The 18,888-nt window shown below is 50.3% G+C and overlaps 1 protein-coding gene across 4 annotated transcripts in view; it reads left to right on the forward strand.

The window, feature by feature from the left end:
- The window catches only part of DLGAP2 (DLG associated protein 2), a 791,263-nt gene that overhangs the window by 695,949 nt on the left and 76,426 nt on the right, over positions 1-18,888 (forward strand). For all 4 annotated transcript variants that reach the window (XM_043557189.1, XM_043557191.1, XM_043557186.1 and 1 more), the window contains one exon: positions 18,444-18,591. In XM_043557189.1, the coding sequence (XP_043413124.1) occupies positions 18,444-18,591 (148 nt within the window). The remainder of the gene's footprint in view (positions 1-18,443; positions 18,592-18,888) is intronic.

Here is an 18,888-nt window from a genome sequence, read left to right on the forward strand (position 1 = left end):
TCTGGACGCTGCTCTGTCCCTGCCCACTGCGTCCAGCCAGGGCTAGGTCCTGAGCGCCCGCTCCCCGCCCCCGAGAGCGCACTCCCCCAGCCCCGCTTTTGAGCTGGACCGTGGCAGCACCTCTCAGCTGCCTGGCCTCCCTGCTTCCGACCTTGACCAGCTGCAGCCCGTCTCCACACCGCCGTGAGTGGTCTTTTTAAACACACGTCAGACCACACCACCGCTCTGCCGAAAGCCCTGTAACCCAGGCTCACCACATTCGGGGTGAAATAGAGCCTTTGACTTGACCCGAATGTGCCTATTATCAAGCCCTGCCTACTGGCCACTCTGGTCCCTAATTCCTTCAAACGTGCAACCCTTACACCCAGGTAGAGTGGGTGGACCTGCTGCCTGCTGTGTCCTTCGCTGAAACGGCTCCTCTCCTGTCCGTGTAGCTGATCTGTGCTGAGCTATCCGCTTACTGGCACGTATCTGGTGAGACTTTTCCTCGTCCCCAAATCCATCACTTTGCATGAAACCTTACTTGCCTTTTCGGTCATTAGCACTGTTTGCTACTTTCTCGTTTGATGATGGTCTGTCTGTCCCTGACCAGCCCTTCTGGGTCGTCCTGCCACTTCCCTCAGTCCTGGGACAATGCGGGCCACATAGACGCTTTTGATAAATACTTGGTGAATAAACCAGGAAGTGAGTCGGTGAATAGACACAATTTGAATGCCCAGCGCCGTTCCTAACGTGCATTAGACGCTCAGTAAGTGCCTGTCGAGTGACCCTTTGCAGCGTAAGGAGCAAAATGCCGTTTGTTAGAAAAAGCATCAGATCGTGTTGACACTTAGGATTAGTGACACAGCGTGGCTGACACAAGTCACTGAAATTGGGCTCTTCTGCAAAACTTCAGCCATCCGTTTGCAAACCACCACTTAGAGGTCGTACGTTATCCAGAATCCTTGGTTTTCAATGCGAAGGCCTCAAGGAACGTAGGGAATTGACTGGCGGGTGAGACCAGAGGTCCGGGGCTGGGTGTGGAGGCAAGCCCGAGTCCACGGAGGTTCAGACAATGTCACTGTCAGCTCAGCGTGTCCTCTCTGCTGTGCTCGGTGTTGCTTCGTTCAGACTGTCCCCGGGCCGTGGCGGGACGGCACCCAGCCAGTCCAGGCTGACGCCGTCCAGCTTGGCGACCGCGGTAGAGAGAGACATCGTTTCTCCATTGATGGCAGCAACGTGTGGATTCGTACATTCAGTGAGCAGATGACTCGTGCACTCCCGTTATGTGTCAGCCACCTTTCCAATGTCACGAACACAACGGGCAGGAGCCCCGGCCCTGCTGGTTCTGGCTCTAGCCCAGGCAGACAGGCGGCAGGCGTGACAGCAAACCAGCGATGAGAGAGGGGAGTGGGCGGTGCATTAGAAGGTGCCGTGGGCCGTGGGGCAAGCACGAGCCGAGGTGGGGGTCAGGCGGGCCCGCGAGCGGCGTGGGGCGTGTGGGGGGGGGGTGCGGCGGCGTCTGACAAGGGAGCCAGCCATGCATATTGCGGGGGAGGGAGGTCCTGGCAGAGGGAAAGGGAACCAATGGCCTGGGGCAGCAACAAACCTCAGAATCAGGAGAAGCAGCAGCCAGAGGGGGAGGTGGGGATACGGGAGGTAAGGAGACTGGGGAAGGAGAGCAGGGCAAGCCCCAAAGTCACATCGTTGTAACTCTAGTGCGTATGACTTACAGGGACAGGGGAGGCCCAAAGCTTTGAGCAGAAGAGCAACATAATCTGGGTCCATTTTAACAGCGTTTGAGGGATAATTACTCGGGATGCGTGTCACATGGTGAGGAAGCCTTTGCTAAGGGCCGTCAGAGGAGGTGTGAGGACCGGGCGGTAGGTGCTGCTGTGAGGGAGGGTCGGGCTGAACTCTCAAGACAAGAGAAAAAGTGGTCATTTACAGCCACGGGGAAGGTGGGAGTGGAGACTGGGCGGGAGGTGATTGGTGGAAGGAGACTGGGGAGCGGGTGGTGGCGGGTGGAGAGGAGGGGGGATTCCGATGGAGAGGGGAGCCTGGTGGCGGGAGCGGTGGGCGGGGAGACCCAGGAGAGCATCCAGTCCCCACGTCTCCCAGGGGGCAGGTGTGGGCTCAGCCGCTCATGGATTGGCCCGATGAGGACCCAGGGTCTCACTGGGAGGGTGGGAGCTCAGGTCGGGCGGTGGGAAATGCCCGGGGCACGCGGAGCAAGGAGAGGCTGAGATGAGGGTTGAGGACACAGGCCGGGGAAGGAGGGACTGTGGACTGGCCAGGCACAACAGGGACCTTTTAGGGACCCGGGGCTCCTGCTCGTGAACCTGAGCTGAGTCCCGGCGGGGCCTGATGTGTTCCCTTCACCTGGCCCGTTGGCCTCCGTGGCCCTGGTGACCATGCTCTCTCTCCAGAGCCGCCCTGTGTATTCCAGAACCCAGTGTCCGGAGAGGGACCCTGAACCTGAAGGACCCGGGTTCCCAGGCCGCGGGCCGCTGTGCTTTCGTCACCAGGGAGCTTCCGATTTTCCGTTATCCTCCGGGTGGCCGTATCCTACTGCCTTCTGTCCACTGCATCATGGAGGCCTGCCTGCCTGAGGCTCTAACTTTTCTGTGGTCATCACATCCGAACCAGTTAGCTTTTGTTGTTGGTCAGCTGACTTTGACCGCAGGAGTGTGAGCCCCACGCGCGCCGGCCCTGCGTCCTCTGTCTCCCAGGTGCCTGGGTCACTGACACGCATACTGTAGTTGCTCTGTAAGTAGTAGTTAAATAAATGGGCAACGAGCTAACTGATGGTGATGCGTCCATTAAATGTATTAACTGATGTGTTTTCCTGTAGTGAATCACTAGTGTAGCCATTATTGCTTATAAGCCACATCAGCCGGTCGGCCTGGCCAGCACTGTTCCTTTCGTCCTCCCCGTCAGGCTCCTTCCGAACGTTTGCGTTATCTTGCGGGGACTCAGAAATCTCGTGTCTGGAAAGCACGGCCCATTCAGTACCCGAGTGGGAGGGGCCTCTCTGAGTGGCTCGCCCTGACATCCCGGCCTGTGCGGAGTGAGGTCTGCCTGGGGCGCCCAGTGACGTCGGGGGGCGGGGGGGGGGGGGTGCCCACGCTTGGATGGGGCACCATGCCCGGTGCAGAGCCCAGCGTCGGTGTTTCCGGTCTTGGTGGCTGTTTGTCGGAGGGACCCGGCCTGCGGGAGGCTTAGGGCACTTCTGAACCAGCCTCTGTAGGGTCCCAGTGTTCTCCGGGCAGGATGCTGCTGCTCAGTATGCGGCCGTTTAATGTTTGGTGAGGTCCAGTGCAAATTACTCGAGGCAGGTTCCCCTGGAGAGAAGTGTTCCCGATCCTACCTCTCCATCCCGACTCGGGACGTCCGGGGGCGGCCCCCGATCCACGTCTCCGGCATGACTGATGTCGGCCACCCCGTAGCTGCGCGGCCGGTTCTCAGTGCCCGCAGCGAAGGGGGCACGGAACACGTGCCTGAGGACGAGTAACTAAAGCTTGGGTCGTGCTTTTTCAGACGCTGTTGACTCTACTCTCCCGTGACCAGTGCCTACGTCTGGAGGCTTCTTTTCTAGGAAACACGGTCTATAACCTGCTGCAAATGCATCATAGCTCTTGATGCACACACGAACCCTGTCTCCTAACACCGCAGGAAAGATGCCTCATGAGTGGGTTTATTGTCTGTGGATGAAATGGATAAAAATCCAGATTCTTGAAAAGGTGCTTCGGTGGGGTCCCCTATCTCTCTATCCAAGCAGATGTGTGTTTCTCAACTGTGGTCTGGTCCACAGACCACCTGCGACAGAACCACCTAGTTGGTTTATTAGACATTCTAAACCCGTCTCCGGGAACGTGATCTAGGAATGTGCATTATCACAAGCACCCAGGGGATTTTGGTGTAGGTTAACATTTGCAAAACCACTGAATGGATGGGTTCTCGTTGCCTTGACACCAGCCTTTAAATATCAACCAGTTAACTGTCGGAAATTTTTATAAAAAGAATACCTACTTCCTTGGTTTAAAAAGAGAATCTCATGGGGCGCCTGGGGGGCTCAGTCAGTTAAGCGTCCGACTTCGGCTCAAGTCATGATCTCGTGGGTCATGAGTTCGAGCCCTGCGTCGGGCTCTGTGCCAACAGCTCAGAACCTGGAGCCCGCTTCGGATTCTGTGTCTCCCCCTCTCTCTGCCCCTCCCCTGCTCATGCTCTGTCTCTCTCTGTCTCAAAAATAAATAAAAACATTTTAAAAAAATTTTTTTAAAGAAAAGCCCAAACATAGAAGAAGGTCAAGAAGAAGGAACACCAATGAAAGGACCTGGGCACAGAGTAGTTGTCTGTTTAGGCCCTGAGCTCAGCATTCGCCCAGCACTGCCGTGGGGGCCTTGTGACCTGGTTAGGACGAGCATCGCGGGGCCACATGTGTCTTCAGAAGCCCCAGTAACAGCAGTGGGCAGGAGAGTGTCACACAGCAGCGAGCCTCCCTGCTCTCCCCCGGGGAAGGCACCTGCCCTGCCCGAATTCACAGGACCCTCGAAGCGAGCCCCTGAAGTAAGGCGCAACCCTTGGCCTCATTGCCAAAGGAAGACAGTCTATGTGGAGGACACTCGTGGCCTGCCCGGCCCCCCACTGCACGGACGCACACGAATGGAATTCAGACTTGAGACCCAGGTCTTGCGGCTTCAAATATGCTCTTCTCAACATCTATCCCCTCCCTCTTTAAGGGAGCTGAATAACTTAAGGGGAAGCTGGTAGAAACACTTAATTTGCATTTCTGTCCCCCCCTCCTGTGGATGGTGAACTACTGTTCCTTTCAGAGGGTAGGATTTAGGACATCCCTGAGAAGCGAGACTGTTGCCACATTCCCCTGAGTTTTCCTTGTTCACGACCGAAAGTGGACGGCGGCGAGAATTTCTCCCGAATGCCCGAATTTGACCATCTATTGAGACCAGCCCATACTTTTTACACTAGCTCTGCAAACTCTCCCCATCTTTGCCTGCCCAAAATGTCCCTTCGGTACAGGACTTTTTATTTAGCAATTTAAGGCTTTTATGCCCTGCGCGTATCAGCGGCCATCCCCTCCCCCTGCAAACCCAGGGCCCCGGATGACTTCACGTTCTGATTTCTAACGGGGAGATGGTGCACGAGGCCCCAAAGCCAGTGACAGCCCCACAGAGGCAGCTCTCTGTTCTGGAAACAGACCGCCCACAGCTTTTTTGTGCATCTCGGCTGTTAACTTATCAAGTGGTTGTAACAATCCTTTGCAACTGTTTGAAATGCTTATATATGATACAAAGTAACATGTGTACACTTGGGGGGTGTTGAGATCTTTGTCCCTGAATCTCGCTGAATCACAGCTCTGCGACCTGTGGACAGCCTGTCACCCCTCCATCGAGATGCCTTTATGAAACAAGGTGGGTTGTCACACCTTCCTCGGAGAGTCCTATCCAGCATCAAGGACAGCAGAAGCGTTTGTGGAAAGTTCCTTTTTACTGCTAACTGCACCGCGCCTCCTCTGAGCGCTGCTGAGAGCCTACGACCCAAAGGCCCCCGTGGGATCTCAGTTGGTTTTTGCAAATTCCTTCCACATCCTCACGATGGACACACGATTCACTTCAATTTACAAATTATGTGAAACTTAATACAGTACTTTTCATATCTGATTTCTAGCAGCTTTATGAAGATACAATTTATACACTTCACAGTTCCTCCGTTCAAAGCACACAGTTCAATAGCTTTCAGTATATTCAGAGTTGTGTGTCTTCCGATCAATTCTAGAACGTTTCTTCACACCAAAGGGAAACCCCGTACCCGCTGGCAGTCACTCGCCCGGCCCTGAACAACTGCCCATCGGCTTTCTGCCTCTGAGTTTGCCCGGCCTGGGAGTTTCCTATAAATGTGATCATGTGATATGTGGCCTTTTGTGTCTGGCTCCCTGCACTGAGCATCATGTTTTTAAGGTTCACGCATATGAACAGGTAGAGTCTCTCCGTGTCTCGTCTCCTTTTATGGCTGAGTGATGACCGTGGTGCAGACACGCAGTGAGCACCCGTCCGTCGATCATGGACGTTTGGGTCGGCTTCCCTTCCACTCAGGGATGTTATGAGTGATTCTGCTATGAATCCTCGGACAAGCTTTTGGGTGGACACGTTCTCACTTCTTTTAGACACGTGCCTGGAACTAAAATTGCTGGAACATGTGGAATCGCATGTAACCTGTTGAGGAACTTCCAGACCATTTTTAAAGTGGCTGCACCGCATTCAGTATTTCAGGATACAAAGTTTCAATGTATCCCATACGTATTACACTAGACTTATAAATCATTCACATAGTTATGTAAAAATGAGCCCTTATTTAAGAACTTTTCTTATTTATATTCATTACTTTAATCTCTGAAAGTTTACAGACAATTTTGTAATAAGATATTTTTTTCGTTTATCTTGACACATTCACATCTGTCGATATTGATATATTAATAATCATAACATGGGAGATAAGTGACTAATGGAGCTTTTCCTTCATACTGATCATTCTCTGATTCTTTGACCTCTCTGCTTTTCTTAGAGTGCAACCTAATTTGTAGTTCTCTGCACAACATCGCCACTTTTTCTTTAAAATACATTTCAGGGGCGCCTCGGTCGCTCAGTCGGTTAAGCGTCCAACTTCGGCTCAGGTCGTGACCTCACAGTTCACAAGTTTGGGCCCCACGTCAGGCTCTGTGCCGACAGCTCTGAGCCTGGAGCCTGCTTTGGATTCTGTGTCTCCCTCTCTCTCTGCTCCTCCCCTGCTCTGTCTCTCTCAAAAATAAACAAACATTTTTTAAAAATACATTTCAGAAGTTGAACTCTAAAGCAATTTAAGTAGGAGAAAGGCAAGATTTTCAGGAGGACACCGGGTCTCTTTAAATACATCCTTCAGAAAATCGAACTCCATTAAAATTTGTGTGTGGCATCTGGGCTCCTTGAGGACAGGGGGGAAATGATTCAATCACCTTGTTTCTGTGACAGGCGCCCGGTGAATGTTTGTTAGATGAATGACTCATTTTGATGGATGAACATATTTGGGGAAAGCATTTTAATGCCGGAGAAAACCTTTTTAGAGGGTTTACTTCATTCCGTGATGTTGACTTCCGTGCCTCTGGGTTCCTCTCTGTTGATGTCAACTCTTTATAGAAGTTCACTAATACTGGCCTCAATTTTGTGTCTCTTTAGAAAAGTAAATTATAGGGAAGGACGCCAGCAGATTGAATTTAAAAAATAACCTCAGAAATGTTAAATGTCCAGGAATTAAGTTGATACCTTTTATTCTGGCTATACTCCACAATTTCTATTACAAACATTGGCAGTAAGACCAGTTTAAACACTTAAACTCTGTCTCAAAAATAAATAAACGTTACAAAAAATTAAAACAAAAAGGGGGCGCCTGGGTGGCTCTGTCGGTTGAGCGTCCGACTTCGGCTCAGGTCATGATCTCACGGTCCGTGAGTTCGAGCCCCACGTCGGGCTCTGTGCTGAGAGCTCAGAGCCTGGAGCCTCTTTCGGATTCTGTGTCTCCCTCTCTCTCTGACCCTCCCCTGTTCATGCTCTGTCTCTCTCTGTCTCAAAAATAAATAAATGTTAAAAAAAATTTTAAAAAAAAGACTTAAAGCGTCATTCAGTAAAAATGAACCTGAGGGAGACTTGTGGCAGACCCAGAAGACCTTAGAGACACCGCTCCCTATAAATGTGGGTGTGGCCTCAGGGGTCACTCTGAGCACTTACCGCCCAAGCTGCAAGGCTCCAGTGTCGCACAGGGTGCTCGTAGGACCGTGTGCACACTCTCGCAGGACCCCCTACATATGCCAAAAGTGGGCTCTAAGCAGAAAGGAAGTTTCAGAAAAGAGCGTGGGACATCTCTGCAAATCTCCAGAGGGCAAGCGGCCCAGCTCCAAGGCTCTGCACCAGGGGAATGAGCCTCACCAAGTAGTTTCGTGAAGACGGTCATTTCCAACCCTTTGTGCGAGACCTCACAGCTGACACCACTGGGCGGGACGAGGACAGTGACGTGAACCGCTGCCACAGCTGCTCGGTAAACTCGTGCGCCATCAACAGCATGGGCTCCCCCTAGCCGTCACCTCGAGCCTCTGGAAAACGCATCTCACTGAAGGAACGTGGGCCGTGTGTCCACACCGCGGCCTGAGGGGGTCTGTTTGGTCCCGTGACAGGAGCCAGACTGCCTGTCACAGTCATGAATTCCCTAAACGAGTAACAACGAAATAATTGGGATGTTAGTGAGCCAGACGAAGGACAAGTGCCACCATGACCACATAATTTTCAAAAATAAGACTTAATGAGTAAGAGTTCTCGAGAACTGGCTCTCCTGCAGAAAGCAGTTCTAAATTCTGGAATATGTTGCATATCTGCTACAAATATATACAGCTGACCCTGAAACAACATGGGTTTGAGCCATGCAGATCCCCTAATACACAGATTTTTTTTTTTAATTTATTTTACTTTTGGGAGAGAGAGAGACAGAGTGTGAGCAGGGGAGGGGCACAGACAGTGGGAGACACAGAATCCGAAGCAGGCTCCAGATTCCCAGCTGTCAGCACAGAGCCCGACATGGGGCTCGAACTCACGAACTGCAAGATCATGACCTGAGCCAAAGTCGGACGCTTAACTGAGCCACCCAGGCGCCCCTATACACAGGTTTTTTTATTTTTTAATTTTTTTTAATGTTTGTTTATTTTTGGGACAGAGAGAGACAGAGCATGAACGGGGGAGGGTCAGAGAGAGAGGGAGACACGGAATCTGAAACAGGCTCCAGGCTCCGAGCAGTCAGCACAGAGCCCAACGCGGGGCTCGAACTCACGGACAGCAAGATCATGATCTGAGCCAAAGTCGGACGCTTAACTGACTGAGCCACCCAGGCGCCCCTATACACAGATTTTTTTAAGTAAATACAGTACTATAAATGTATTTTCTCTTCTTTGTGAATTTCAAAACAGCATTTTCTCTTCTCCAGCTTATCTTATTGTAAGAATATGGTATATAATACATCTAATATATAACATATGTGTTGATCAACTGTTTATGTTATCAGTAAGTCTTTCTTCCGGTCAACATTAAGTTATTAGTAGAGGCTGGGGTGGGTCAAAACATGGATTCTCAATTAGGTTCCCTGAACCTGCATTGTTCAAGGATCAGCTGTACCTATCTGTTTTATATGCAATATATATAAACAAGTATACTAAAAACAACAGGACAGGATAGCAAACAACAGCGGGCAGGAAGTGGATAATATTCAAACACTCCCAAAGGAGCACGTTCAGTGAAGTCCACACATAGATGAATCTAGTCCTCATGGCATGAGGTGGTAAGGATTTTTTTTTTTTTAATTTTTTTTTTCAACGTTTATTTATTTTTTGGGGACAGAGAGAGACAGAGCATGAACGGGGGAGGGGCAGAGAGAGAGGGAGACACAGAATCGGAAACAGGCTCCAGACTCCGAGCCATCAGCCCAGAGCCTGATGCGGGGCTCGAACTCACGGACCGCGAGATCGTGACCTGGCTGAAGTCGGACGCTTAACTGACTGCGCCACCCAGGCGCCCCAAGGTGGTAAGGATTTAAGCAAAGGGCTTCAGTCATGACCTTGGATGTTGAGGAACAGGATTTGGAACTTCCAGAGTGGAAGGAGGTATGGGTTGGGGGATGTGAAGGGACAACACAGAAGCAAAGGAGCCGTAGTGAGGGAACCCCCAAATCTGCGTAAACACTGGTAACCCCTAAACTGAGTTTAGTTTTCAGCTGCTGGCACTGAAGGTGATTAAAAGTTAGGGACTGAAGCCCAGCAAATCACGGTGTCTCAAAAATAGCAAGAGACCTAAACACGGTGAACACTGAACTCAGCGAATACTTGAGCTTTCTGCAGACGCATCCTGTGAATGTGTCTAACCACACACCCACCAGCTCAGGAGGATCCACCAGAACAAAAATCCATACTCTTCAGAGGAAGATAACAGGATCCAGAGTCTCTATCAACAATGTCCATTATACCTAAGAAAAAAGAAGAGAAAAAAAAAAAAAACATGCAAAGTTGTAGCAAAGTGATACTCGCTAACAAGAAAAAAAATGAACACCTGAGATGACCCAGATGTTGGGCTTAGCCAAGAAGAACTTTAAAGCAGCTATGATAAGGTCTTCTATGTAATATAAACACAGCTATTATAAGGTTCTAGGTCTTAAAGGAAAAGATGGTCTTGATGAGTGAACAGATTGTGGAAAGAACCAACTGACATTTCAGGAACAGAAGAGTGAGAAGTTCACTGCTCAAGGGCAGATTGAGAATGCAGAAGGAAAAAGTTTTGGTAATTTGAAAAGTTGATAAACCCCTAGCAAGACTGACCACCTAAAAAAGGGGGCACGGGGAGAGGAAGAAAACACATATTATAAATATTAGGAACATAAAAGGGAATTATTGTAGATCCAACAGAGACGAAAAGGAAAATAAGGGGCAGAGGTGCCTGGATGGCGAAGTCGGTTAAGCGTCTGACTTTGGCTCGGGTCATGATCTCATGATTAGTGGGTTCAAGCCCCACGTTGAGCTCTGTGCTGACAGCTCAGAGCCTGGAGCCTGCTTCAAATTCTGTGTCTCCCTCTCTTTCTCTCTGCCCCTCCCTCGCTCATGCTCTCTCTCTCTCTCTCTCTCTCTCTATCTCTCTCTCTCAAAATAAATAAACATTAGAAAAAAAGGAAATAAGGGGAAACTGTGAACAAATTTATGCCAATATTCTACAGCTTATATGAATTGGACTAATTCCTTCAAAAACATAGTTTTTCATAGAAAGAAATATAAATAGAAAAATCCACGGAAGAAGAAATAGAAAATCCATAGTTCTACGATGTATTTCAAAGATGTAATTCACTATTAAAAACATTCCCACAAAGAAAATTTTTGGCCACAATAGTTTCACTGGTAAATTTCCATTAAATCCTAAAGGAAATAATAACACAAATCATGTAAAAACTTACTAACTGGAGAGTGAAGGAATATGATACTTCTCAACTTATTTTATGGAGGCCGCTTAACTCTGATACCAAAAGTGTTACCCAAAAAAGGCACTTACTGAGCAATGTATTGTTTTAAAATAACAAAATATTGGGGCGCCTGGGTGGCGCAGTCGGTTAAGCGTCCGACTTCAGCCAGGTCACGATCTCGCGGTCTGCGAGTTCGAGCCCCGCGTCAGGCTCTGGGCTGATGGCTCGGAGCCTGGAGCCTGTTTCCAATTCTGTGTCTCCCTCTCTCTCTGCCCCTCCCCCGTTCATGCTCTGTCTCTCTCTCTGTCCCAAAAATAAATAAATGTTGAAAAAAAATTAAAATAAAATAAAATAAAATAAAATAACAAAATATTAACATTCCAAATTTAATAATATATAAAGAGAACCAAGTACAGTTTCTTCATGACCAAATAGGGTTTATTCCAGGAATGCATGGTTAGCTTAATCTCTCTCTAAAAATCAATGAAGGGATCTACCATATTAGTAAATAAAGAAGAAGCCTTTTAAAGAAGAAATAAAGAAGAAACCAAGAGATGAGGAAAAAAATAAAAATCTCAGCAACTCCGGAATAAAAGGGAAACTTCTCCAGTTGGGTGGAGAGCCAATATACATATTAAAATGATCTAAGATTGGGTAAAAGATAGGGCATCAACCCTCACCATTTGTCCTTAACATTAGAGCGGAGGATAGGCAGTAATAAGGCAACCAAGACAAAGAAAATCGAGACTAAAAAAGATCTTCATTCTGTTTATTCTCAGATGACAAGACCATTCACACAAAAAACCTAAGGAAAATACAAAACAAATACTACAACAAATATTGGCATTTACCAAGGCCAGGTCAGTAGCCAAATAATGTAAAAATCAACCGTATTTCTCAATGAACAATTGGAAATGTAAAATTTGTGGGGTTTTGGAGAATTTGTACTTGGCAATCTTCTTCACCTATTTTGCTCATTCACCTGCCACCCTCCTCTCTGGCAACAAGCAGCTGTTCTCTGTGTGTAAGAGTCTATTTCTGTTTTTTGTTTGTTTATTTGTTTTTTATTGAGATTCCACATATGCAGGAAATCATGTGCTAGTTGTCTTTCTCTATCTGCCTTATTTCATTTAACGTAATATCCTAGTCCTGTTGTCTAAGTGGCAAGATTTCATACTTTTTCATGGCTGTGTGTGTGTGTGTGTGTGTGTGTGTGTGTGAGAGAGAGAGAGAGAGAGAGAGAGAGAGAGAGAGAGAGAGAGACATCTTCTTTATCTGGTCATCTATTGACGGACACTTAGATCGCTTCCTTGTCTTGGCTATTGTAAATAATACTGCAGTAAACACAGAGGAGCATGTATTCCTGAAATTCGCGTTTTCAGTTTCTTTGGGTAAATACCCAGTAGTGGAATTATGGGATCTTATGGTAGTTGCATTTTGGTTTTCTGAGGAGCCTCCATGCTGTTTTCCAGAGCAGCCACACCAGCTTATGTCCCCACCAGCAATGTATAAGGTCTTCCTTTTTTCTACATCCTCGCCAACACTTGTTATTTGTAAAAGGGTTTTAAATATCTCAACAGCGTCATCGAATCTCTACCCAAGAAACCACAAACACTGCTCCTGGACAAACTGACAGGAAAATTCTCAAATATACATCAAAATGCAAACAAGGTTGGAAGAGCCAAACAATGTTGACAAAGAACAAAGCTGGGCAACTCATGTTCTTGGCTTTTTGTCCCAGTCCAGACACAGAACACAGCACCTCTTCAAGGACCCCCTCCCCTTGTAGGGAATGGTTTGGAAGCCAAGAGGCAGGCGCTCCCTGGGCTCATTGCTGGTCCCTTTTAGCAGGCAGGGCTACCACACACACATCCGAAATTATTTTGGCGTCTCCATTGGGCTAAGCGTGAATTCATGTTGTTTCGTGGCCCCAAGTATAGTCTACTGTGGTGACTGTGCAGTGTGCACTTGAGGGACGTGCAGCTGAGGCTGTTGTTGGTTGGAAGACAGTGTGATTTGGAGCAAGAGTAGAACAGGGTTTCTCAGCCACAGCACTACTGATATTTGGGGCCAGACGACTCTTTCCTCGGGAGCCTTCTGTGCACCTGCTGGACGTGCAGCCTCATCTCTGGCTGCTGCCATTACGTGCCCCTCCCCCGAGCGGTGGCGACGCAAACTTTCCCCAGACATTGTCCCACGGGAGGGGGAAACTCCCTCGGTTAAGAACCAAAGAGATTACATCGGTGTGGCCGGAGAGTGGATCTCACCGGCACGTGTGAGACCTGTGCTCATCCGAAGACACCGGTAAGAAACGACACGGCCAGCCCCAGAGTGAAGGAAAACATCTGGCATTCGTATCTGACAAGGGCGCTGAATGCCCGATGTAGGAAGAGCCCCCACAAAACAAAAACGTGAACCAAGTAACCCAATTTTTAAAATAGGAATGCTGAAAAGTCCCGTCGCAAGAGAAGATACACAAATGGTCACCGCGGGAATGAGAAGTACAGCTTTGGTGAGATAGCGCTTCAGTGCCGCTACGGGGACTTAAACGAGGAAGGGTGAGGACACAAGATCCCAGTGAGGGTATGGTTTACAGAGGGCAGGCGGAACTTGCCCAGGTTGTATTTGAGACCCGTGCGTCTTGCTGCGTATCGACTCTGCTTCCACTAATAAAAACGTAGTGGGTATTTCTACTTCTGTTCTACGATTTCCATTTAGAGGGAAAAAAATCTTTTTCTTCTTGTCGGAACTGTTCAAACAGTTGAAATGTTGGCTTGAGGCAAAATCTCACATGGAAAAATGGGGTCCCATCCGGGCAGCCCCTCCCCTATCAGCTGCCCCCGCCCCCAGGAGACACCCTCACCAGACTCCCTGGAAGACAATGGAGAGCTGCCACTCTGGGCCCCCCTGGCCACGTCGAGGCCTCCTGAGGGACAGATTCAATGCGACGTCTGTTAACCAAGCGTCGCCAGGTGAGGGCCCCACTCTCAGCCTACCGTGGAGAACATCCTCACTGTTGAGTGAACGCTGTGCGTTAAGTCCTGATCCTCACCTTGTAGACGCTCCCTGAGCAGGGACCGTCCGCAGGGACACGGGGGCCTGTCCTCCTTGGGGACAGGACTCGGACGGAAGCCCGTCTGAGGGGACGTGGGAGCCTGTCTCCCGGGACTTGGGAGCCCGTCTTTGGGGACGTGGGAGCATCTCTGGGGATGTGGGAGCCTGTCTGAGGGGATGCAGGAGCCCGTCTCTGGGGACGCGGGAGCAGGGGTTGAGCAAAGGGAACACAGGCCAGCTTCCGCCCCCAACCCCCGCCCCCCGCCCCGGGCCCAGCTCCCAGGCAGAGCTGTGTTCACACGGGGGCCTCTCTTGCCTCCCCCCGCCCGAGTGTCCTTCCCACAGCATCTTCTCACCTCCCAAAAACACATGGACTCGTCCCCCCAGAACTCGCGACTTTTCTCAGATGACCCCGGCGCTGTCCTCCGTATGGACAAATCCAACAAATTGTTTGAAATGGTCACTTACGCTATCACTGTCTTGTCTTTGCTGCGGTCAGTTTCTGCCCCAAATCCACCGAAGTTGTTTCCCTGGTGGCCTCTGTGACCCCTGATTGTGCCGAGAGCCGCCCCCAGAGCCTGGTCCCCTCGCCTCAGCCTCGCCAGCTCCCTGACGCCCAGGTGGCCCTTCCTCTCCATCCCTGCCCCCCTGTGGTGACCGGTGACCTTGCTCCGCGTCACCCTCCGGCCTTGGGGCTCACGCCCGTTCCACCTTTCTGCCCCTCAGACGAATAATCAGCGGACACTGTGCCCCAAGCAGGAGAATGAATCCACGACCACAGAAGCGCCACGCAGCTCTTCATAGCGTGGAGTGACACCCTCTGCGTGTGGAGCGGACACGTTCAGGACAGATAAAATGGCTTCCTTCTATTTCTCCCTCACGCGATCTGAATCAGTCTTCACCACTTTCCTAAGGAGACCAACATAAAGGGGTGGCTTATTTTGGCTACATTTTCGAGTCTGTTTACATGGATCTACGCAGCTGAAAGCAGAGGCCTGGTTAGCACGTATTTCGTTCTGCGAGCCTGTGTTTCAAGCATCTGAGGTCGCAGAAGAGGCCTGTCAGCCTGGGATGCGGCCCATGGGCCCAGAATGGCCGCGGGCAGGAAGGGAGGCGTGGGAATTCTAGAAGCCTCCTCCCCGCTGTGTGGTCACCGTCCCTCTCGCAGCCTTCCAACACGGGCCTCCCTGGTGCCTGTGCACACAAGACTGTGCCGTGTGGGTGTAGTTTGGAAGGGAAAGAACTGGAACAAATACCTTCGTGTTATTCTGGAAAACTTTTTATGGTTTCCTTTTAACATTTCCTCAGCTGCTGCCAACCTATGCGTGAAAATAACCTCTACCCCTGACAACGAGCATCCCAAGGTGGAAACTGTCGATTTGAGGAAGTAACCAAGGGGCTTCGAGGGGGTTTCAAAATGCTGTAGGATTCCCGAGGATGATTTCTAGGGAGGAACGGGAACGTCCTGGAGTCAGGGTTCCCGGGGATCTTGGTATGTCCTATGCAGAAGACACGTGATGCTGGCTTCTAACCCCATCTGTGCCTCTTCGTCTTGACTCCTGCTTTTCAGCCTCCAGGTCTGTGATCTACAAAGACAGCTGGTCCTCGGGACACTGTATCATAAAATGCTAAACCATTACAATAAAAACAAAATTCAAGGGGCGCCTCGGTGGCTCAGTCAGATAAGCATCCGACTTCAGTTTGGGTCATGACCTCACGGTTCGTGGGTTTGAGCCCCACGTCAGGCTCTGTGCCGACAGCCCGGAGCCTGGAGCCTGCTTCGGATTCTGTGTCTCCCTCTCCCTCTGCCCCTCCCCCACTCACACTCTGTCTCTGCCCCTCTCTCTCTCTCTGTCAAAAATAAATAAACATGAAAAAAATTAAAAATATTCTATTGGGGCACCTGGGTGGCTCAGTTGGTTAAGCATCCAACTTTGGCTCAGGTCACGATCTCACTGTCTGTGAGTTCGAGCCCCGCATCGGTCTCTGTGCTGACAGCTCAGAGCCTGGAGCCTGTTTCAGATTCTGTGTCTTCCTCTCTCTCTGACCCTCCCCCGTTCATGCTCTGTCTCTCTCTGTCTCAAAAATAAATAAACGTTAAAAAAAATTTTTAAAAATTACAAATATTCTATTAAGCCTAATGAGGCTGAAGTTGGTCCTCCAGTAATGGAGGACCATGCTCTTGGGGCTCTCTGCTTCTATGACTCCGTAGCTGTGATCTTGGGGCTGAAGGCATGAATTCTGGAGCCAGATGCATGCACAGAGTCTGGCTGGGCCATGCGCTCTGTGTGAGCCTACCCCAGCCACGCCGTGTCCCGTTTTTACAATGTGGAACGATCCCAGCACAAGAGCATGCAGCCAGTGGTAACTATTGTGAGTCACTGTTCAAAAGAAAAAAAAAGAATGTGTTCAGCGTTCTGCAGTGACAGCTTTCCTCTAAGTGGCATGCCCGGTTTGGGAAGAGAGAGGTCACGGGAGTTAGAAAACGTGTTTGAAACGTAGAATCGCAACATATACCAAATCATGTGTGAGTGCCATCCAAAAGCCACCAAAAGGGTCATCTGCTCTCATTCCGAGGACACGTGTTCACTCACGGCGCCCGGCATGGGCTAAAAGCGCCGATTCAGAGACAGACACCAATCCTTCTTTAGGGGCTCTGAGACCCGAGGATGTCACCACGCGAGGTGGTCGTGTCAGTCACAGGGGAGAGCTAGTCTATAGGAAGAAAGTGAGAAATCAGCACCAACCGGCAGAAATGCAAGGTGTGAAATGAGCCATGTCAAGGAAACAGAAGGAGGGAGAAATGCAGAACGCTTGCGTTTTTGCAGAGTCAGAAGTGAGGCCAGGAGCCTAAGTCAGGGGTTTGCGCAGAGGCTGTGCCCACAGGCACACACAGGACGCGGGCCAGCACACACACACAAACACTGATGAGGGGGCCCGGCCCTCTCGCCCCCACACAGTCCTGGCCGCCGTCTGTTGGCTTTTTGCCGCTCCCACGGACTCTGGCCACTTCCCTGCCACATCCACAGCGGGTGGCCACACGTGGGGGTTTGCTCACCCGTCTTCCTGGTGGTCAGGCCCGGCGCCCGCCCTGGTGTGGGTGTGGATCCCCAGGCTGAAGCAGGGGGGTCACACGAGGCGTCCAGGCGGAGCCGCTGTCCCCGTCATGTGCCCACACCAGACCTACCTTATGCCGGTTTCCTTCTCCGTCTTTGTTTTGTTTTGAGCGAAGGGAGCTGGAATGTTACACGCCTGGTTTTAAAGCAAACATCACCATAATAATAATTCGTAATATAAATTGTATTCTATTTATATATAAATGAGCGTTATTGATTTTAGCAGAAATAACGACTTCAAATCTGTAATAAATGGGCTTTGTTTAATCTGCACGTGTCACAGAGCCCAAGCCCTTGTCTGCTGTCCCATTTTCAAAGAAAGAAGTAAATCAGAGAGAAAACAAATTGCATCTGGAATTTGCTCTGAACGGCAAGGCGCTTACTTTAACCGGCCACGGAGCCAGACTCTGGCAATCTAGTATTTGGGTACATGTTTACACGCAGACAGGTGTGCTGGCCCTGTCGAGTGTCCCGGTGTGACCCAGCACAGGAAAGAAGAACGGCTAATTCCCTTCTTACTACTCCAGTGTTTGCTCAGATAAATTGAGTTTTTATTATGGAAAGATTGTCAACAGAACTTGAAAGAAAGGGAATTCAGTTGGCCAGGAGTTTAAGCTAAGCCGACCTTTCCATCTGCCAGATGCCCTCACGGTCTTCCCCTACTTTTAACATTTTAGAAAACAGCAAGAAAGGGGATCAGAGAACATTGATTTTTAGGAGCATTTGGAGGAAGATGACCGTTAGGATAATGAGACGCAGTTGACTTCTTAGTCTGCTCTTTCTGTCCTCCCATCCCAGAGCCTGGACGACGTTGCACGAGCGAAAACGGAAGGCTGGCCTCTTTTTTAACTTTATTTTTCCGAATGCGTAAAGTTGCCAGAAGCTAACATGATTTTTATGAGACTCTCGGGGTTTGGGCTTAAATTCAGGAGCCAGGTCCGCCGTTGTGCTGTGTGAACGGTTCCAGTGCTTTCCAGCGCCCTGTTTCGTTTGTGTGGAACGATCTGGACTTCCCTACCTGGCCATAAAAAGCCAGCTTTCCAAGAAGCTTTGTAAATAGCACCACCCCCTCCCCGCCATTACTTCTGTAGCTGAACCTGCGGGTATTCGCCTAAGACCAAGCTGTCCGTCAAAAGACAAACACGTGGCTGGAAACTTTCTAACAGCCGCTCGGCGGTGGCTGGAACGCCCCTCACCTGCTCTCCCCCTTCGGTGCATGCTCACGGAACGCCTTTCTCTTCATTTCTTTTTCTCTTTTAGCCAGAGCTACCTGCAAGCCGCAAGGGACGTGTCTGCTGCCCACAGCCTGGACCCCTCTGCCAAGTACAACTCCCCGAAATTCCGCTCCCGGAACCAGAGCTACATGAGAGCCGTCAGCACCCTGAGTCAGGCCAGCTGTGTGAGCCAGGTTGGGAACCCTCTCCGTCCCCTCTCCCTCGGGTCCGGTCTCTGAGGCCACGTCCTCACGGCAGTCGCCTGCTCGGGGGACGGCAGCCCCGCCCGTGTCAGAGGAAGGCAGCGAGCGCAGGTGACGTTCCTGCCTGGCATCGTCTGGCTGCAGACGCGGGGACCCTGTGAGACCCGGTTCTCCACGCCCCCTACGCCGGCCTCCTCTGGGTAAGGGGTGGCGCCTCGGCCGCCTCAGCTCAGACTGTCCTCTCCCCAGGCGGCTTCCCCGCTGACACTGGTGGGGCAGGGCCGTGAC

Source organism: Prionailurus bengalensis, chromosome B1, assembly GCF_016509475.1.
Source record: "Prionailurus bengalensis isolate Pbe53 chromosome B1, Fcat_Pben_1.1_paternal_pri, whole genome shotgun sequence".
Lineage (NCBI taxonomy): Eukaryota > Metazoa > Chordata > Mammalia > Carnivora > Felidae > Prionailurus > Prionailurus bengalensis.